General features: G+C 50.7%; 1 protein-coding gene across 3 annotated transcripts; it reads left to right on the forward strand.

Moving 5' to 3' along the window:
• Positions 1-304: 304 nt before the first annotated feature.
• On the forward strand, positions 305-19,191 carry aars1 (alanyl-tRNA synthetase 1). Of its 3 annotated transcripts, XM_064335464.1 has the most exons (22): positions 382-461; positions 760-806; positions 3,907-4,065; positions 4,452-4,640; positions 4,818-4,963; positions 5,405-5,596; positions 6,622-6,766; positions 7,600-7,745; positions 8,021-8,129; positions 8,229-8,379; positions 8,993-9,117; positions 11,296-11,440; positions 12,014-12,192; positions 12,657-12,770; positions 13,327-13,533; positions 14,151-14,335; positions 14,639-14,747; positions 16,727-16,840; positions 17,123-17,242; positions 17,427-17,513; positions 17,643-17,756; positions 18,116-19,191. In XM_064335464.1, the coding sequence occupies exons 3-22, from the start codon at positions 3,922-3,924 to the stop codon at positions 18,299-18,301; spliced, it is 2,907 nt and encodes a 968-aa protein (XP_064191534.1). In that variant the 5' UTR covers positions 382-461; positions 760-806; positions 3,907-3,921; the 3' UTR covers positions 18,302-19,191. The 3 variants fall into 3 exon arrangements, with proteins under 3 accessions (XP_064191533.1, XP_064191534.1, XP_064191535.1); XM_064335463.1 differs by lacking the exon at positions 760-806 and having other exon boundaries at positions 305-461; XM_064335465.1 differs by lacking the exons at positions 382-461; positions 760-806 and adding an exon at positions 1,575-1,682.
• Positions 19,192-19,506: the final 315 nt, after the last annotated feature.

Raw genomic sequence — 19,506 nt, forward strand, 5'->3', positions numbered from 1 at the left:
CGCCATGTTAGAATGACAGAAGTCATTTGAAAAGTATAGCTATGAACGTGGACAACACAGTCCTGGGACGGTTTCGGGAGATTTCAAAAACATATTATTTGCATAATGTTATTAGCTTTTTTTCAGAACGTATCGTGCGGAATATTTGATTTTATTTCATCAGTATATTTTTGTGCGTTAATGACGTAAAACGCAGTCTTCAAGCCGCATGTGCGGCTCGTTGCTTTTTCATTGCATCAGCCACGAGCCACCGGCACCGCGCGACCACATCCAGGTCGCTTTGCTGACAGTAAATTGACAGAAAGTTCAACCAATAGAAAAAGAGAAAGTTGCTACTCTGGCGTGAATAAACCAATGGGATATTCGTGGGTGCGCTTATTACTGTCTGTTTCGGTGTTGTTTCGCCCGCGTGCGTATACTGATTACGGTTTGAGAGAAGACGGATAAATCTTCCGATAAACGTGAGTACTGAAAAAGTGTGGAGCAGTTATATGCATTCTGAAGGGGTTTACTTGTAGAGCAATTTTTATTCCTTGCTAATTTGCCACATCAGCAGCCCATTTGCTTCAAAACCGGTTTGAGGAAATACAATTGAATGGTGTGCGTCATCTCTCTGCTGCAGGCTGTCTGAATAAGCCCGTGAATCAAAATATACTTAGATTCTTTCTTATCATATGTATAAATGAGGACGCGCCCTCTCTTTCATGTTTAGTTAATGTTACAACATTCATTTGTGTTGTTTTTCGGTTTGCATCATTGCTACCTGGCAAGTTACAGCCGCAACAAGGCCATTCAACTGACAGCTCGTAAGTTATAACGTACGTTGACAGTACAATTGCTATCCTCAGTTAGCCTATGTTAGTTATATGGAGAGAAGGAACCGTCTGTTTAACTGGAACTAGTTTACTGCATGCGGCTATCCAGTGTTGGCCTGCCACACTGTGTATTTATTACTCTGCGTTGCCAACAGTAATTAACGTTAGTCTTTAACGAGAAGTGGGTACTGTAGCTAGTTCTACTAGTCAGTGGTAATTATTTTGAACGAACGATAATAGAAACGGCAGCGTCATCGTCTGTTCGTAGTTAATCTGGCTGCAGACAGGTAGCTAACAATTAATCGAACGGTCGCGTTTATGTTCTGTCATAAACCACGCGATCCCCTCCGAGCATGGCAATAGAGGAGAGGAGAGGGAGAAGAGGAGAGATCAAGTCCGCTCTCTAGCGTTCGCGTTCAGTGTCACTTCCTAGAGCAGTGGTTCTCAGACTTGGTCCTGGGGGACCCCTATGTATGCTGGTTTTCGTTCACAAGCTGGTAATTTTTCTTAAATAGGTGCTTTTCATGTTTTAGAGCTGGGGTTCCAGAAAGGGCCAGTGTGGGTACACACACCCGATTCTACTAATCAACCACTAGAGTCATTGCTAAGCACCTTGATTAGTAGAATCAGGATCAGGTCCTTTCTGGATAAGGCTGGGGACCCCAGCTCTAAAACATGAAAAGCACCTAATTAAGAAAAATTAACAGCTTGTTAAAATTCTGGGATTGCTGTTGAGGTTGGAATGAAAACCAGCATACACAGGGGTCCCCCAGGACCGAGTTTGAGAACCACTGTCCTAGATTGTCAGTGGTTCTTAAAGTTGTAGCGTTATCTTGTATCTTGAAGTATGGGTCAAGTCACTTGCACGTACGAACCTATTTAGATAGTGAGGTGGGAGGTTCCATTCCGAAGTGGGACACTGCCATTTTACCCTTGAGCAAGGCGCATGAATTGCTTTACTACTTGTCCAACTATATAAATCGGTTGTATATAAAGGATGTAAGCTGCTCTGGATAATAGCGTTTGCTAAATACCTGAAATGTAATGGAAGGTAGTTAAAATAATAAAGCTAGTTGTAAAATAGTAAATTCCCTTATTTCTTTATGCAAGAAAAATACAAAACATGCTTGCTGAACTAATTTCAAATGAGCTGATATTGCAAAAAAAAAACAAAAAAACTGCCAAATATTGTTGGTCATTGGTATTTTCTGCCAGGTGTGTTAGCAAGAAAGACATGAACTCTTTTTGTGTCTATGTGTCTGAAATCATATTTAAGCAGCCATGTTCAATGAATGACGGTGCATATTTGTCTTAATTGTATTTGCCTTAAATGGTATAGCTATAAAAACTAATGACAAATGTTTATTTAAATGGATTTACAGTGGTTTAGAAACATAATAAATTAAGTTAGAAATTTTTGGATTTTGGAAAAGATGGTGGCTTGGGGCCTGTCATTTGGGACTTTATCCTCAAATGTTGCTAATATAGCCTGTGGAGTTGCTCCTAATTAACTGGACTGTTGACTTTTTATGTTGACTGTGATTTTCCATCTTGGCTGGGGGTTCCTTTGCATGCTGTCGCCTGTCGCGTTAGGTTAATTTGGGATGTTGCTACCTCTGGTGTAAATCCGGTCGCTATGCTGGAGGTGTGGTCGTCAGGACCGGGACCAGGGCTGTTTACTGCCCTGCGCTCCCTCCCCCAGATGTATTTCCGACAGCTGTTTCACTTCCTGCGTGTCTTCAGGGATTTATTAAGCCGGTCTCTGGAGTCGAAAAAGATGGCGAGGGGAAAAAAACGCTAAACGTATTTTGGAGCTTGCAAAGTATGTTGCAGTAAACTGATTGGCAGGTAGACCTTGTTTTGTGCTTCTTGTCCCATCTTGGTGGTCCAGGGATGGTTCACAGACCGCATTGTCCTCTTTGACCTCCAGAGGGCTGCAGAATAACAGGTGTCTGCAAGTCATAGCCGCAGCCCCACCTGAGGATTCCTCAAGCACGAAGAGGCCCTCTTGGCTCTAAGCAGCATCAGCCTCTGCCGTGTGCCCTATTAATTATAGCCACAGGTTGTGCTGACTGTCGGCTGCCTTCTGGTTCAATGCAGATGGTTGTCTCCAAAAATCGAACGCTCGAAAAAATGCTGTGTTTGAATAACTGCCTGGCGGGTTGGAAAATACTTCATTTTGTATAGTGTGGATGGAAGCAACTCTGTACGAAACGCAAATGGAAAGAGCTTTACTTTTATGTGAATGCCTGACTGGCACAACTCTTCTCTAGAGAACTGGGGACCTGCTCATTCTGTTTGTGTTCGCACACTACGAACTAACTTTTAACACCGTCTGAGCGGTGACCAATATGTAAGCATGTCGGTCCTGCAGGTCCACGAATACGGTATTGATAGTTATCTTGTCAACTCAATGCATCGGATGGGTCTTAAAAGGATTGCCGGCTCTTAGGATTTATGGAATGGTCTTGCTGTATAGGAGTGCTTTATTGTGGTTATTTAAGAGAGGAGCTGGGGCTCTACTGGGTGGCTTATCCTGTTGAGGCACTGTTCTGGTGTATGGATGGGCTCCACGGTCTGGTATCACCCGACCATGCAAGGGTGACTCATGATTTGCAGTTAAAGTAATGTTGCCCCGAGTTGGGGAGGGTTATGCATCTTGATGCTCTCTAGCAACCCCTGCTGGTCAATCAGTTGCACATGGTATGCTAGCTAAAGCACCAGCATGACGCGTCTTCCTCCAGCTGATGTCTCTGCAAGCTTAGCTCCTGGGCGGCAGTGTGAAAACAAGCGTCCGCCAACATTCTGAGGAGATTAAAGCATGGGTGTGACTGCGTGTGACTGGGCGTTCCAAAATCATGGAGGGGGGAGGGGAGGGGAGGGGAGGTACAGGATAAAAAAAGAGTTGTTTAGTGTGGCGGGCTAGCTTTCTAATTCTTTGAATAAATTACGGAATTTGCAATTTCTTAACCTTTTACCTCAATCAATATCAATGTTTCAATCAAGCCAGTGATTTTGAAAACTTGGAGAGGCCATTTTAAGATGGGTCCGTGCCTGCGTCTCTGTCTGTGTGTCTGTTCGTACCGTGTAGGCAGCAGCTCCCAAAATGGACTCCTCCCTGACTGCCGTTCAGATCCGCGAAAAGTTCTTCGACTTCTTCCGGCGCTACGAGCATCAGTACGTCCACTCGTCCGCCACCGTGCCGCTGGACGACCCCACCCTGCTCTTCGCCAATGCCGGCATGAACCAGGTACGGAGTGACATCACCAGCTGTTGTCCTGGTCGACTGAGAAACCACGGGTAGCTTATCGCTGTTTTTCTCTCACTGAAGTCTCCCAGACCTGAGGCTCTAACTGGTTTGAAATATCTTACTGTGGTCTAACCTACAAGTGATCCCGCATTGGTATATAGAGCTAATTAGTGTCAGGTAATTGGTGGAAATGGACACATGACTATGGGAATGGCCCATCAGGAAAGGAGTTCCCCACCCCTGACCCCAAGCATGATAGTTCAGTGCTTTTTCCATGTCAGAAAGGTTGTTTGATCCATTGATTAATTTGGTCTGCTGCCCTCTGGTGGAGATACAATTTTTCATATATACCCCTCTCTCTCTCTCTCCTTGTCCTCCCGCCACAGTTTAAGCCCATCTTCCTGAACACCATCGACCCCTCCCACCCGATGGCTCGCCTTCGCCGCGCGGTAAACTCGCAGAAGTGCATCCGCGCCGGCGGCAAGCACAACGACCTGGACGACGTGGGCAAGGACGTCTACCACCACACCTTCTTCGAGATGCTGGGGTCCTGGTCCTTCGGGGACTACTTTAAGGTGAACCTGACGGATTCACATCGCCCTGTGTCAGCGTCCTGTCCCGTTCCTGGGGCTGCTTGGAGATTTCAAATTGTGCCCTAATGCTTTGCGTGTGTGTGCATGCAGTGTATGTGTGTGCGTGCTTTCATTCATGCTCATTGTGCTCTCCTCTTTCTGTTCTTTCCCCCCTTGCAGCCACTGGCCTGTGAAATAGCCCTGGAGCTCCTCACTAAAGAGTTTGGGATCCCCATCGAGCGCCTGTACGTCACCTACTTTGGGGGGTGCGAGGAGGCCGGCCTGGAGCCAGACCTGGAGTGCAAAAAGATCTGGCTGGATGTGGGGTGAGTGGGATCAGGACCGCACGCGTGCAGCTCCAGGGCAGTTTCAGCATGGCTGCAGCTGAATGTGTGTGTCTGGCTTCCTCAGAAACGCTCTGTATTGACTTGTCCTCTTTATACCTGTTTGTATCCCTGCTCGCCTCTTCTCACTTCCTGTTCCCCCTCTGTAGCTGTGTGTATCTCCTTTTTGTTGTTGTTGTCTGTTTTCTCTCTCTACACGTGTGCAGGAATGGGGCAGTGTCTGAAGGCATATTTGCACATACGTGTTCCCTATGTAACTGGGGCTGCTAGCCTCATTTTGCGTGGTTTGTACCTCCTTTGGCACCCTTAAAGCAGCCTAGGCCTCGACCGTTTAGCTGGCAGTTTGCATTTATTCGGGAGGCGCTGTGTGACCGATCCTTACGGTGTGTTTTTTTGTCCGTCCCCCGCCTGCGCGTTCCTCAGGATGGAGGAGTCTCGCATCCTCCCCGGCAGCATGAAGGACAACTTCTGGGAGATGGGGGACACGGGCCCCTGCGGCCCCTGCAGCGAGATCCACTTCGACCGCATCGGGGGCCGAGACGCCGCGCACCTGGTCAACATGGACGACCCCAACGTGCTGGAGGTCTGGAACCTGGTGTTCATCCAGTACAACAGGTAGCCGACACGCACACAGACACGCACATGTACACACACACACACACACACACACACACGACACGGCCGTGCCCCTGCGCGGATACCACTGGGACATTACCGGTACTTACTGGACGACCAACTGCGGATCTGGACCTGCACGTTACCGTGCACGCGTACGCGCGCACAGACACGCACACGTACACACACACACACACACACTGGCAACTTGCATGTAGCATTATTTCCCCTAGGATTGGTTCTGGCAGTGGTGCATGAGTTTCACAAGGGTTCTCAGGTTTACAGTGTAATTCAGCGTTGCATGCACTCATCTACAAACACACATGCCTGCACACGCTGCTGATTCTTGGAACTTCGCCGCAGCTGATTTACGCCTCAGCTGATTCGCTGATGTTTGTGATGGCATCTCGTTCACGCGCGCCATTATGCCAGTCATCCACCACTTGTATGTTTTTACCACACGGTATGAATGAGATTGGGTAGCGAACAGCACCCCAAGAGACTCCCATAATGCTCCCTGAAACCGCTAGCAACCAAAGACGTTACATATCACAAGCTTTAGACTTTAAAACGAAAGTAAATGAGCGCCACCATTTACGCAAGTTTATCGGAATGTAAACAGTGTGGCAAAAGATGAATGTTCTGCTGATAGCAGTGTCAATGAAAGAAGTGTTTTTCTAGATTATATGGGCCACTGCTTCACTCGTTTGTTTCACCCAAGTTATTCTGAGCCAGTGGTCCCATTTGCCTCTAAGCATAGCTTAAAAGATAAATTCTAGCATCGGTTCCAGACATTCTGCAATGGTGCTGTGGCACTGCTGTCTATCTAGGGGAGACATTGCATAGTGTGTGGTAACACACTTTAAAACCTATTTTCAAAGCACAATGATGTAACGCACACAAACACCCTGACACACACACACACACACACACACACACACACACACACATTCGCACACACATTCACCTCGTCTCCAGACCCTTACCTGATTGGCTCTCCTCCCCTCTGCCTCCCCCACTTCCAGGGAGTCTGAGACCGTGCTGAAGCCCCTCCCTAAGAAGAGCATTGATACCGGCATGGGACTGGAGCGCCTGGTCTCCGTCCTGCAGAACAAGATGTCCAACTACGACACCGACCTCTTCATCCCATACTTCGAGGCCATCCAGAAGGCAAGGCCCTCACTAGACTCCCAAATCACCCCCCTCCCCAGGATTTTCCTGGTTAATTACAAAATTCTGATTTCCAGACCCTGAACACTTCCCACTAGCGTTTAGCTGTATTGCTGAACATTCCCCCCTGCTATAAACTGTCAGAGATTGCAGAAGCACACTAGATGCACGTCCTTATGGCAAACCCAAATCCTCTGTCTCTGGTCGAGGCGTCCAGGGTATGGGAATGAGGATTTGCTGGTTTAATCAGGAAAGGTCCATCGCTGCTGGCTCCTCTGTAGCGCTCGGGTGTGCGGGCCCTCTCCGTCTGTCCTTCCGTCAGTGATTTCTCCACCTATCTGTCTGTCCTGACGTCTGGTGAGCCATGTTCCTACAGTTCTGATTGGTCGGCTGTATAACACTGCAGTCTGCAGGGGTTGACATTAACGGTTGTCCTGGGGTAGGTAAGCGAAGGAGTCAGGCGAGTGGAGAGTGGTCTGTGGCTGCCTGATTGGGGAAAGTGAAATTTTGTTACGTTAGCGAATCAGACGAATCGCACAAGAAAGGACCATCCCTTATTCCATGTTGCAGTCAATTCATTCAAGTACCAAAAGAATGGTAGCATGGTTTGATGTTCTTGATGCAAGTTATTGCCTATTTCAGCAAAGAGTAATATTGGTCTCCACTATAACCAAAACATAGACTGTGTCATTTTCAATCAAATACTGTAGCAGTAACACAAATTTGGAATGGGCTGGTTGTCTGTATTGAAGTGCGTGTGAGCGTGTGTATCTGTTACTGTGCAGGTACGCGTGTGTGTAACTGCGATGCTCTCGTCCGTTTCTTGGCTGCAGGGTACGGGTGCCAGGCCGTACACGGGGAAGGTTGGTGCTGAGGACACTGAAGGCATTGACATGGCGTACCGTGTGCTGGCAGACCACGCCCGCACCATCACCATCGCCCTCTCCGACGGGGGACGACCCGACAACACAGGCAGAGGGTGAGCACTGTGTGTGTGTGTGTGTGTGTGTGTGGTTGTGTCTCAGTGTTGTTACCGGCGTGTGTCCGTGTGTCTGTTTGTATGTCTGTGTGTTTCTGCTGTTACCTATATATATGTGCGTGTGTGTTTGTCTCAGTGCTGTCACCTGTTACAGCAGCGTGTGTGTACGTGTGAGCACACTAAGCCTTTTTCCTCCTGTCTGTGTGTGTGTGTGGCGTTTGCGTGTGTGTGTGTGTGTGTGTGTGTGTGTCATGCATGTGTGTGTGTATTCACAGGTACGTGCTGAGGAGGATCCTGCGTCGTGCGGTCAGGTACGCCCATGAGAAGCTGGGAGCTAAGAAGGGGTTCTTCGCCACGCTGGTGGATGTGGTGGTGGAGTCCCTGGTGAGGACCGCTTCTCCCTCCTCCTGCTTTCTACAACTCTCCCTCTCCTTTTCTCCCTAGTAATCTCACCTCCTCCCATTCTCACCTCCTCCCCTACAGGGAGACGCTTTCCCTGAGCTCAGGAAGGACCCTGACATGGTCAAAGACGTCATCAACGAGGAAGAGGAGCAGTTCCTCAAGACGCTCACCAGAGGGCGCCGTATCCTGGACAGGAAGATCCAGAGCCTGGCAGACAGCAAGACCATCCCAGGTACACAGGCAGGGAGCAGGGGGGGGGGTCTTTAGCAAGGCACACCACTTTTTTTGTATGGGCCAGGAGTCCTACCTTGCTGGTGCCTGTTTCAGAAGTCTGACTGAAATCCCCAAGCACGGCTCACTCAGGGCTTCCTTTGAAAGCAGGGCCTGTCTCTCTCTCTCTCTCCCTTCTCCTCCTCTCTTTGAGACGTGTGCGTTTTCTCTCTGTCTCTGAACCGGTGGTATCTGGCTTTAAATCCTGTCACTGTCCATCAATCGCCCCTATCTCTTTAATGCCTCCCCCCATCTCTCTCTCTCTCTCTCTCCCTCGCTCTTTCTCTCTCTGAAGGAGTGAGTGACAGTCTGGTGCTGATTCTCCAATACTGCATTACAACTCAGCTTTTCTTCTCTTTTCTTTTTCTCTCCTTTTTTTCTTTTGACATCACCAAACAATTGTTATAGAAAGAACTTTCATAAGTTGAGAATATAGCTCTAACTATAGCACAAAAAAAGGATAGCCTGGTGTCCGTCCTTAAAATGTCATTGAATAGTCAAGGAAAATGATAATGGTTAAAAGCAAGGAATGAAATATAGTGAATATGAGGACTAACGCTCTGTTTGCTGCCCAGGGGACACGGCCTGGCTGCTGTACGACACGTACGGCTTCCCCCTGGACCTGACCGCTCTCATCGCCGAGGAGAGGGGTTTGGGAGTGGACATGGAGGGCTTCGAGGAGGAGAAGAAGGCGGCCCAGGTGAGACCCAGAGAGAGGCCAGCCTCACCTTCCAGGCTTACACCTCCTTACACCCGGGAGGTGGGAAATCCAGGTTCGGAAAGTCCGCCCCGGTATTTTATTCCAGTCACCTGGATTTGCTAATTAGCGCAGTTCTTCAGCCAGGAGGTTGAACTAATGAGTGAAATCAGCTGGCTGAGCTCATGGGTGGAGGAAACACACGGCTGCACGTTTACTTTCTGACCCCTGGACTTTCCACCTTTGCTTATACCCGAGGAGTCTAGAAGCCTGTCATTGTCGTTCAGTTTTTTTTTTTTTTGTGTTGTTCAGCTGCAAGCCGGGTGAGAGCCATTAACCTGCCCGGTTTTCAGCCTCGTATCCAGCGTTTTATAACCAGCCTTTCCAGCCCTGTGGAGGGTCTAAAGCCGGTCAGAGCCGGTGATTTGAACGTAAACCGCTAGACGCGGGAAAGTGGGTGAGCGGCGAGCGGTAATGGATCTCGCCGCTGTGAACCGCCCTCTTAAGAGTCTGATGTGTTTAAGCTGACACGTCCCTGGCGTGCCTGTCACTGACACGGTGAGCGCTTCACTCAGACGAGAGAGAGAGAGAGAGTGCAGAGATAGAGACGGAGAGAGAGAGAGAGAGAGTGGGAGGGAGAGAGAGAGAGAGAGAGTCCGAGAGAGAGACAAATGGAGAGAGAGAGAAAGGGAAATGGAGGGAGGGAGAGGGAGAGAGTGCAGAGAGAGAGAGAGAGAGAGCGCAACAGACAGAGAGAGAGAGAGAGTAAGGGAAATGGAGGGAGGGAGAGAGTGCAGAGAGAGAGCGCGACAGACAGAGAGAGAGAATGAGAGGGTGAGAGTGGAGCTCAAACAGGGAGAGAAGAAGGCTGGTTGTCGAGGGGAGGGGGCGGCACCCTGCAGGCCTGTCGCCACACGCCCGTGTTTCAGGGTCCAGTGGCGGCGGCGGCGGCGCGGAAAGCGGCCCCGGGGGGATTGTGGGACGGAAAAGGGCAGAACTAGCAGACGGTGGAAATGGCCCGGCGCTGGGGCGGCCGGCGGAGCGGAAAGCGCCGCGCTCGCTTCGCCCCCGAGGCTCCTGGGATTGAGCCGCACTCCGTCGCTCTCGCGCCGCTCCCTTTAATTAAGTATGCGCGTTGGAGCGGGAGCCGCAGTGTGGCAGGTCTGGGCCACCTCTCTTACAAATGGGCCTTTGTGTTCACGAAGCAGCCTTAACAACGAGTGAACGAACCAAGCATCTCCCTCCGTCCTCCCTTCGTCTCTCTTGTCCTCCGATTCAATTCACGAACGTTCCACACCTTGTTAAGCAGAAAAATACAGTGCGCACATGGACATCTGCTAAAACAATATTTTAAAAGATCTTTTTCCTTTATATCGGGATCTGTTTTGTACAATCATTCGTTTGGTCTGTTTTCATAGTCTCTTGCCAGGGCCCCGGTCTGACAGTATTTCTCCAGCAACCGGCAGTCATTTTGAAGCAGACAGGCTTGGCCGGGGGAATAGAATGGAGGCTGTGGAGTCACTGAGCCTCTGCTGGAGTGTGGGGGGATTTATCAGTTGTCAAGTGCTCTGAGGTTGTGTTGTATTGGAAGAATCTACGTGCGTGGCTGGTGAGGGTACACACATGCAGGTTTTAAAGAGCCAGCGCAATCAGATGTTTTAAGGGTTTTTAAGGGTTTAAGCCACAAGATGACATTACAAATAGCATTTCCCTTTTTGTTTTTTTTTTTTTAAACCTGTTGTTCACCAGGTAAGTTACCATCAAAACTGAGTCTAAAGTGTCTATACTTTAATTCTGGAGGCAGGGATGGATCTGGAAATTTTGTGCTGGAAAAAATAAGATGAGAGAGGGCCCCCCAATGTGCATGCACACACACACACACACACACACACATGCTGACGAGGCCCATCTGTCCCTTCACTTCAAGTTTATCTCTGTTGGGCGCGCTGCCAATCAGTTAAAACGCAAATTGGAATGTCGCATGCCGAAGTAGCACGGCGTCCAGGACCAGTTTTGGGACAAACCGGCCCAATGACCTCCCGCGTCCAATGGCGTTCTTTTTCCAAATCGCCGGCATTTCGGCGCCCTGCTCGAGCTGAAACCCGGGGCGATCTCTCTCCGGTTTGAAAAGTCTGTCCGCGGCGGCGGCGGCGGCGTCACGGTGTCCGTCTCCCCCTCCAGCTGCGGTCCCAGGGGAAGGGCTCCGGGGAGGAGGACCACATCATGCTGGACATCTACTCCATCGAGGAGCTGCGCAACAAGGGCATGCCGGCGACCGACGACCTGCCCAAGTACCGCTACGCCGCCGAGAACAACGGCGCCTACGGTGAGCCGCCGCTAGCGCGCTGCCTCGTACGCTGCCACGCCCACGCTGTCTCCCGCGTACCGTCTCAAACTCTGTACTGAACATTCATTATAACTCAAACAGTGTATGTGTGCGTTTGCATGTGTGCATGTTTAGCTCTGTTTGTGTTTGAGGTGTGAGTGTGTGTGTAGGGTAGTGTTTGAGCGTTGTGTGTGTTTGTGTATTTGGGCATCTCCATGCCAGAGTATTGTGTGTGTGTGTGTATGTAGGGTGTGTGTATGGCTTGTATATTGTATATATGTGTGTGTGTGTGTGTGTGTGTATGTAGGGTGTGTGTATGGCTTGTATATTGTATATATGTGTGTGTGTGTGTGTGTGTGTGCGCGTGCGCGTGTAGGGTGTATGTATGGCTTGTATATTGTGCGTGCGTGTGTGTGCGTGTGTGTGTGCCTGTGCGTGCGTGCGTGTGTGTGTGTGTGTGTGTGTGTAGGGTGTATGTATGGCTTGTATATTGTGTGTGTACAGTGTGTGTGCGTGTGTGTCTGTGTGTGCACGCGTGCTGAAGCGTCTGAGCCGCCCGTGCGCTCGTTCCAGTGTTCGAGCCGGCCGTGGGCACGGTCCTGGCTCTGAGGAGAGAGCGCGCGTTCGTGGACGAGGTGACCACGGGCCAGGAGTGCGGGGTGCTGCTGGACCAGACCTCCTTCTACGCCGAGCAGGGCGGGCAGACCTACGACGAGGGCTACATGCTCAGAGAGGACGACTCCGCAGAGGACGTGAGTGCCCAGCGCCACCAGGGGGCAGCACCGCGCACAGCCTGTTCAGATGGATTCGTTTCTGTCCTAATCATAATCCTCACTGGTATTATTATCATCAGGGTCTCACTGATTGCGCCTCTTATATTTAATTGTACAAAATGAGCTGTGTATTATCTCACACACACACCCCAAATCAAGTTTAATTTACATCTTCTGCTCTCCCTTACTCTCCCTTACTCCCTTTTTCCTTCCCTCTCTTCTCCGTCTGCCTTGCTTTCTCTTGCCTCTTCCCTCTCTCCCTCTCCTCCGTTTTCATTTCCTCACTCTTGACTGCCTTCTCCTTCCATCGTTTTTCCCTTCTCTCTCACCACTTTCTTCTTCTCTCCCTTGCTCTCATCATTTCTGCCCGCTCCTCTCTCTCTCCCCCTCTCCATCTCTCCTTTGCTCCCTGTCCTCCGTTTCTCCTCCCTTCCCCGGAGCAGAAGATGGAGTTCACGGTGAAGAACACGCAGGTGCGGGGCGGGTACGTGCTCCACGTGGGGACGGTGTACGGGACGCTGAAGGTCGGGGACCGGGTCACCCTGCACGTTGACGAGGTAGGCGCCCCCCCCCCCCCCCACAGCCCTCTCCCCCATACCTCTCCCGTTCTTACGGTCCGTTCAACTGACTGCGTCCCTTCTCCCTCTTTACACGTCTCCCTGTTCCACTCCCGTTTCTCTCCTCCACCTCCTGTTGTTCTCCATCTCCCCTCTTTTCTTTTGTCTCACCCTCATCCCCCTCTCTTTCCCTTCATCGTTTTGCACACTGCCCGTCTCCCATCCCCTCCTCTCTTTCGGTACCAACCCCTTCCTCTCTCTCCTCCCTCTATCCTTTATCCTTCCTTTCCCTCGTCCATTTTTTCCATTTTCTTCCTACCTCGTTTTCTTCAACCCTCTATCACTTTCTGTCTCTATTGCTGTCTCTATTTTCTCTATCATCTCTCTCCAATCCTGTTTCTACCCAACCGTCTCTCTCCCTCTCCCTCCCTCTCTCTCTCCCTCCCTCCCTCTCTCCCTCTCTCCCCCTCTCTCCCTCCCTCACCCTCTCCCTCTTTCTCTCCCCCTCACCTTCTCTTCCTCTCTCTCCCTCCCTCTCTCTCTACCTCTCCCCCAGGCTCGCCGCCGGCCCATCATGAGTAACCACACAGCCACTCACATCCTGAACTTCGCCCTGCGGGGGGTCCTGGGCGAGGCCGACCAGCGGGGGTCCCTGGTGGCCCCCGACCGCCTCCGCTTCGACTTCACCGCCAAGGGCGCGCTCAGCACGGGGGAGGTGCGCCGCACCGAGGAGATCGCCTGCGCCATGATCCGCGACGCAAAGGTCAGGGGTCAGGGGTCAGAGGTCGGGGTGGGGAAGGTCACTTCCGTACATTTACATTCAGCGGCACAAAATGGCTGCCGAATTGACAAGCTGTTAAAATGGTGGAGGCGTAGGTTGCAAGCTTTATATGAAAAAGAATTTATAGATAAAAAATTCCATTGCGTTTTGTTTTGCAGTGGGCAGCTGCTGCTTTTCATCATTTCAGCATTTCTGTGTTGACAGTGACCTCCGTGAACTCGAATCGTTCCCTCTCTTGTGCTGTCAGTCTTAACAGTGTTCTGTCATCCCCCTTCACCCCGTCTCACTCACTCCCTCTCTCTGTCTACTGCTGCTGTTTCTCTCCTCCCACACATGTTCTCATTTGCTTCATTCCACCTCCACTGTCTTCTTTCTCTCTCTCTCTGTCACTCTCTCGATCTCTGTCTCGCTCTCTCTCTCTCTCCCTCTCTCTCTCTGTCTCTCTCTCTCATTCTCTGTCTCTCTTTGTCTCTGTTTCTCACACTCTCTATCACTCTTTCTCTCACTTGCCCTCTCTTTCTCTCCGTTTGTCTTTCTCTGCCTCCCTCTCTCTCTCTCTCTCCCTCCCTCCCTCCCTCCCGCTCCCTCTGTCTCTGTAGCCGGTGTATGCGATGGACGTTCCTCTGGCCGCCGCCAAGGCGATCCAGGGCCTGCGCGCGGTGTTTGACGAGACGTACCCGGACCCGGTGCGCGTGGTGTCCATCGGGATCCCCGTCCCCGAGCTGCTGGCCGACCCCGGCAGCCCCGCCGGCTCGCTCACCTCCATCGAGTTCTGCGGGGGCACGTGAGTGCGCCCCGGGGCCATCCGGACCTTTCCGGAAACATCCAAAGTTCCACACGTTCACAACAAAGAGGGGGGCAGGGGGCAGGGAAGGGAATGGAGAGGAGGAAGAGGGGTGGGGGAAGGGAATGGAGGGAGGAGGAGGAGGAGGAAGGGAAGGAGAGGAGGAAGAGGGGGGGGGAAGAGAGAGGGAAAAAGGCAAGAGAGTGGGAGAGGTGGAGGAGTGGGAGAGGGAAGGAAGGGGAAACCGCTCGAGAGCAGGGAAGTGCCTGCCTGCCTGACCTTTTGTCCTCTTTTGGCATTCAGCCACCTGCAGAACTCCGCCCACGCTGCTCCTTTCGTCATCGTGTCCGAGGAGGCCATCGCCAAGGGCATCCGGCGCATCGTCGCAGTGACGGGGGCGGAGGCCCAGAAGGTGAGAGAGGAGAGCGGAGGCGTGTGTGTGTGCGTGTGTGTGTGCGTGTGCGTGTGCGTGTGCTGTGCGTGTGCGTGTGCGTGTGTGTGTGTGTAGAGGTTGAATCCTCAGCAGCGATGGCAGTGAGGCATCGTGAGTGCATAAATGGGCGGAGCTACTGTCTATATGCTATCGGTGACTTGCTGTTTTGAGCCAGTCATTGTGTTGTGGAGAGCACTGCCAGATCTGATTTGTTTTGACAAGGCCGTGATTGACACCTTGTCGCAGCTCCACCATTATTCGTGACGATACTCCACCACTAATAAAAATACTGTTTATAAGTCTGCTGATGTAGGTGTGTGTCCCTCATCCAGTAGAACTAGTTTATTTTCCCCCTATCAGTCATCTCTGAATTGGGCGAGGGCTTATTTCGGCCTTATTAAAATACCTTTTCATTTTGAGTGCTTTTCACAACGCAGGAGAATCGCCGTGTCCTCCCACCCTTTGATTCATTTTTTTAAAATGTAAAAACAAACGCGCTTTCATCTGGCGTGGAGCAGGAGCGGAGTCCTTGGGCTGCGATCCTGCCAAATGGTATCGTGCCTACTGGAGAAACAGACGTTTGTTTTTCTAGTGCTGTCATTTTCAGGATGCCTTGATGTGTACGGCTCTCTCCATGTGTATGACAGGGAGCTGCCAAAAAAACGAAAAGCTTGAGCAAGTGAGGGATGCAAAATGTATCGAAAGCAGATGTGTTTCCTGAACCAAACCCTTTAGAGTTGGTTTCTTGGAAATGTTTTTTTCAGAATTCAAAGTCAGTGTTCTAGAACTGTATTGCTTTACATTTCCAGTAGAGATTGCTGCAACCGCCTTAGAATGTTCAGTAAAGAACATTCTAATCACATATTTGTGGTATTACACCTTAAAGGGTTAATTACTTAAGCAAGTAACATCTCGGTATGCTCAGGGTTGTGTGTAAAAAGGCCTAGTTGGCTATTATTTCGGCTGCCATAGAAGAAGAGCTCGGTTGTTAGAGCACATTTTGGCAGGAGCCTCAGTGAATAAGGATGCTGAACTTGCCGTTTCGTCGGGAACAAATGATGTTGGCATTAGACTTTTGAGGGAGAGACCACATCGAATAGGGGCAACTGTGGTCAAAAGCACCAAGTTAACTCCACTGTGATATCCCCGCACCAGTTCAGGATGCAAGGCTAAGTAAGTTGACTGCTAACACCAGTCTGGTGTGAGCAGACACAGTTCATCATGAACGGTCTGTGGAGAAATACAGAGAAGGATGCTATGGTCGTTGTTGTTGTTTCTGTTATTTTGGCAGTTACCTGTGCGCTCACATTTATTCATTTAACAGACACTCTCATCCAGAACCGCTCAAAGGGATGGTTCTGTTTCTGTGTTTTTTTGTAATATTAAAGTTTATTGCCCAAAGCAACTTGAATATATTAAGCGTAATTGTTTATGGAACTTGTTGCTTCTGCTGGAGTTACTCGTGTGGTGTAGTTTATTGCTTTAGACCATTAACTCCCAAATGCCTCTATACCAACCAATGTAAAGCTGGTAGATCTTCAGAAGTTGCGTAAGAATCTAAAATATCCTTCATTTGGCACTGCCCCGGACTAATCACAAACATATATACTAAAGCTGAAATAATGTTTTAAAATAAAAGCTCCAGAAAGTGATCTATCCCTTTAACAGCTTACATGTTTTTCTTTTGTTTTCATTTCTTTTTTTCCATGCAGTCCATTTATACAGCTGTGTATCTGAAACAAGGTCATGCATCCTACTGAAGGGCAAAGCAGTGCACCGAGGCATCAAACCTGCAACCTCTAAATTAGCACAGTTCCGTTGGACTTGGACCACACACTGCCAACCTCGATGTGCGCGTCATTCAAACTCTCCTCCTCTTTGTGTGTGTGTGTGCGTGTGTGTGCGTGTGTGCGCGTGCGTGTGCGTGTGTGTGTGTATGCGTGCGTGTTCTCTCACAGGCCCAGAGAAAAGCAGACGCTCTCAGGCAGTCCCTCTCTGCTCTGGGGGAGCAGGTGAAGGCACAGACCGCCCCCAACAAGGACGTGCAGAAGGAGATTGCAGACTTGACTGAGGTTAGCACCTCCACCGCACTTGTTTGCGCGGTGTATGTGTCCCGGTGTGGGTGCTTGTGTGTGCATCCCTGTGTGTCCCTGTGCGTCCCTGTGTGTGTGTTTGTGTGTGTGTGTCCTTGTGTGTGCATCCCTGTGCGTCCCTGTGTCCCTGTGTGTCCCTGTGCATCCCTGTGTGTTCCTGTGTGTGCGTCCCTGTGTGTCCATGTGTGTGTATTGGTGTGTAATGCATATTGTGTGGTGTTCAGACATGTCTGTGTGTGCGGTTTCTCCCTCTCTCTGCAGACCCTGGGCATGGCCGTGATCTCTCAGTGGCAGAAGGACGAGATGAGGGAATCCCTGAAGGGGCTGAAGAAGACCATGGACGACCTGGACCGCGCCAGCAAGGCCGACGTGCAGAAGCGGGTGAGCGCGGGCACGGGCGCGGGCGACGGGCGGGTGCCGTGCCACCTTTGCCGCCACCCTGCCTCCCTGCGTTTAGCAGCGCAGCGGCTGGGTCTGAGGGCGCGCCATAATGCCGTTTCCAGCAGTGCCCGGGTCCGTGAGTGCCTTTATCTCCGCATCGACCTCGCTCTTTTCCTCCCCTCAGGTATTAGAGAAGACAAAGCAAATGATCGACAGCAACCCCAACCAGCCCCTGGCCGTCATGGAGATGGAGAACGGAGCCTCTGCGAAGGTAACCCTTTCCTGGCTCCCTGTAGGTGTGGAGCGTCTCTCCTCCGAAGTGCCTGCAGCAGGGTGCATCTCTCCCGCAGGGCCCTGCGCTCTAACTCGCTCTCTCTTGTCTTGCCCCCCCCCCCCCCAGGCTCTGAATGAGTCTCTGAAGCTGCTGAAGTCTCAATCCCCCAAGACTGCCGCCATGCTCTTCACTGTAGACAGCGAGGCGGGCAAGATCGTCTGCCTGTGCCAGGTGCCCCAGGTAAGCTCTTAGGAGGCCTGTGTGTGTGTGTGTGTGTGTGTGCCTGTCTGTCTGTCTGTTGTCATTTACATTTATGTGCATTTACCATGACATACTGTTTCTATTCAGCTACTTTTTACATTTGTGCACATGCAAATGAGACTTGATTGTCTGTAGGGTTTTCCACCAATTATTCCATATGGTATTCCATCTCATGACAAACTTTGGCAATTTGTCTTGAAAATATGTGGAGGGACCCAAAGCCAATAACACAAATATGATTACTGTAAAAACTGTTTTTCAGTTTCTTAAGGGCCTAAGAAATATTAAATCCCCTTCTCCCGCTTTCCCTCACCCCCCCTTTTTTTGCATCTTTTCAGGAAGTGGCAAATAAGGGCCTGAAGGCCAGCGAGTGGGTGCAGGAACTCTGCCCCCTGCTGGACGGAAAGGGAGGAGGCAAGGACATGTCCGCCCAGGCCACTGGCAGGAACACGCACTGCATACAGGAAGCGCTGCAGCTGGCCAACGAGTTCGCTCGCCTCAAACTGGACAACATGGAGAACTAACAGTCGGGGGAAGAAGGGGGTGGGGTTCATTTGGGCAGGGTGGTGGGGGGGTTGAGGTGAAGGGAAAAGGACTGAGAGTCCTCCAATGCATACCCTGGGGTGTCCCGGCTCCACAGCCACTCAGACATTCCAGACAGCGAGTTGTACAAGCAGATTTACTCATCTTGTGCTAGGGAATGAAGGCAGACAGCGCCTCCTCTCTGTGTGGAGGGGGACTGCAGTGCATGTGTAGATAACCTGCTTTGTTTTTTCCTCTATCATTTGTCTCATCCATCAAGCTCTTCCGCACATGTTGTCTCGCCCACATTGTGGGGTGGATGTATTCTAGTCTTAACTGATGTAATTGTTGGTATGTGGGTGGTGGGGGGAAAAAAAAGGAGTGTTGTGTCTGGAGAAGACCAGCCCACTAACGAATAGCCGTCCTCTGGCTCTCCCTCCCACTTTTCTACACTCCTTATCCTTGTGATGTCACTTCCTGCAGGATGACTGAGAAAAATCTACCCCCGCCTCCCAATTCAAAACTGACATTACTTGCACTATAAGAACAGGAAACATCCAGCCCTGCTGTGTAGGCGAACTGAAGAATCGGCCGAGCCCGAAGCACACAGCGGTCAACCGCGGTCCTACCGCTGCTGTCTGCCCGTTTAATAAACGGTCGACCGCGGGGAGCTGTGCTAGTCCGTTCATTAGCCTGGGCGCGGGGAAACGAGCCGTCTCATTTTCACGCGTCGTGTCAAACGGGGAAAGAAGCGGTAATAAATCACGCGGCGGATGGCTGTCCCGCGCGGAGCCGGTGGAGATTTATTATAACACGCTGATTACAGTCTGATGTTGTGACCTGTTGCTGTCGGCCCGTGTCTGCATCCCTCAATAAAGACTAGTCACACGCAGCCGCTTCTTTCAGACGAGTTCATTTCGCGTGTGTGTGTGTGTGTGTGTGTCGGTGTGTGTGTGCGTGCGTGCGTGCGTGCGCGCTGTGCTTGTCGTGCTGTACACATTACATTACAATCGCTTGGCAGACACTCTATGAAGTGAAGAACGTGTACTCTCAGGAATGCGAGATGTGATGACCGAGAAGGCACAGACGCCCGTTTATAATCAATAAGTGTAAGTTAGGGCAAGTTTACGTAACTAACAACAAATTGGATTGTAACTAAAGAAAGCAGTACTAGATAAAGATAATACGGGGTCAGGGGAGCCATGGT

Source organism: Anguilla rostrata, chromosome 5 (assembly GCF_018555375.3).
Source record: "Anguilla rostrata isolate EN2019 chromosome 5, ASM1855537v3, whole genome shotgun sequence".
Lineage (NCBI taxonomy): Eukaryota > Metazoa > Chordata > Actinopteri > Anguilliformes > Anguillidae > Anguilla > Anguilla rostrata.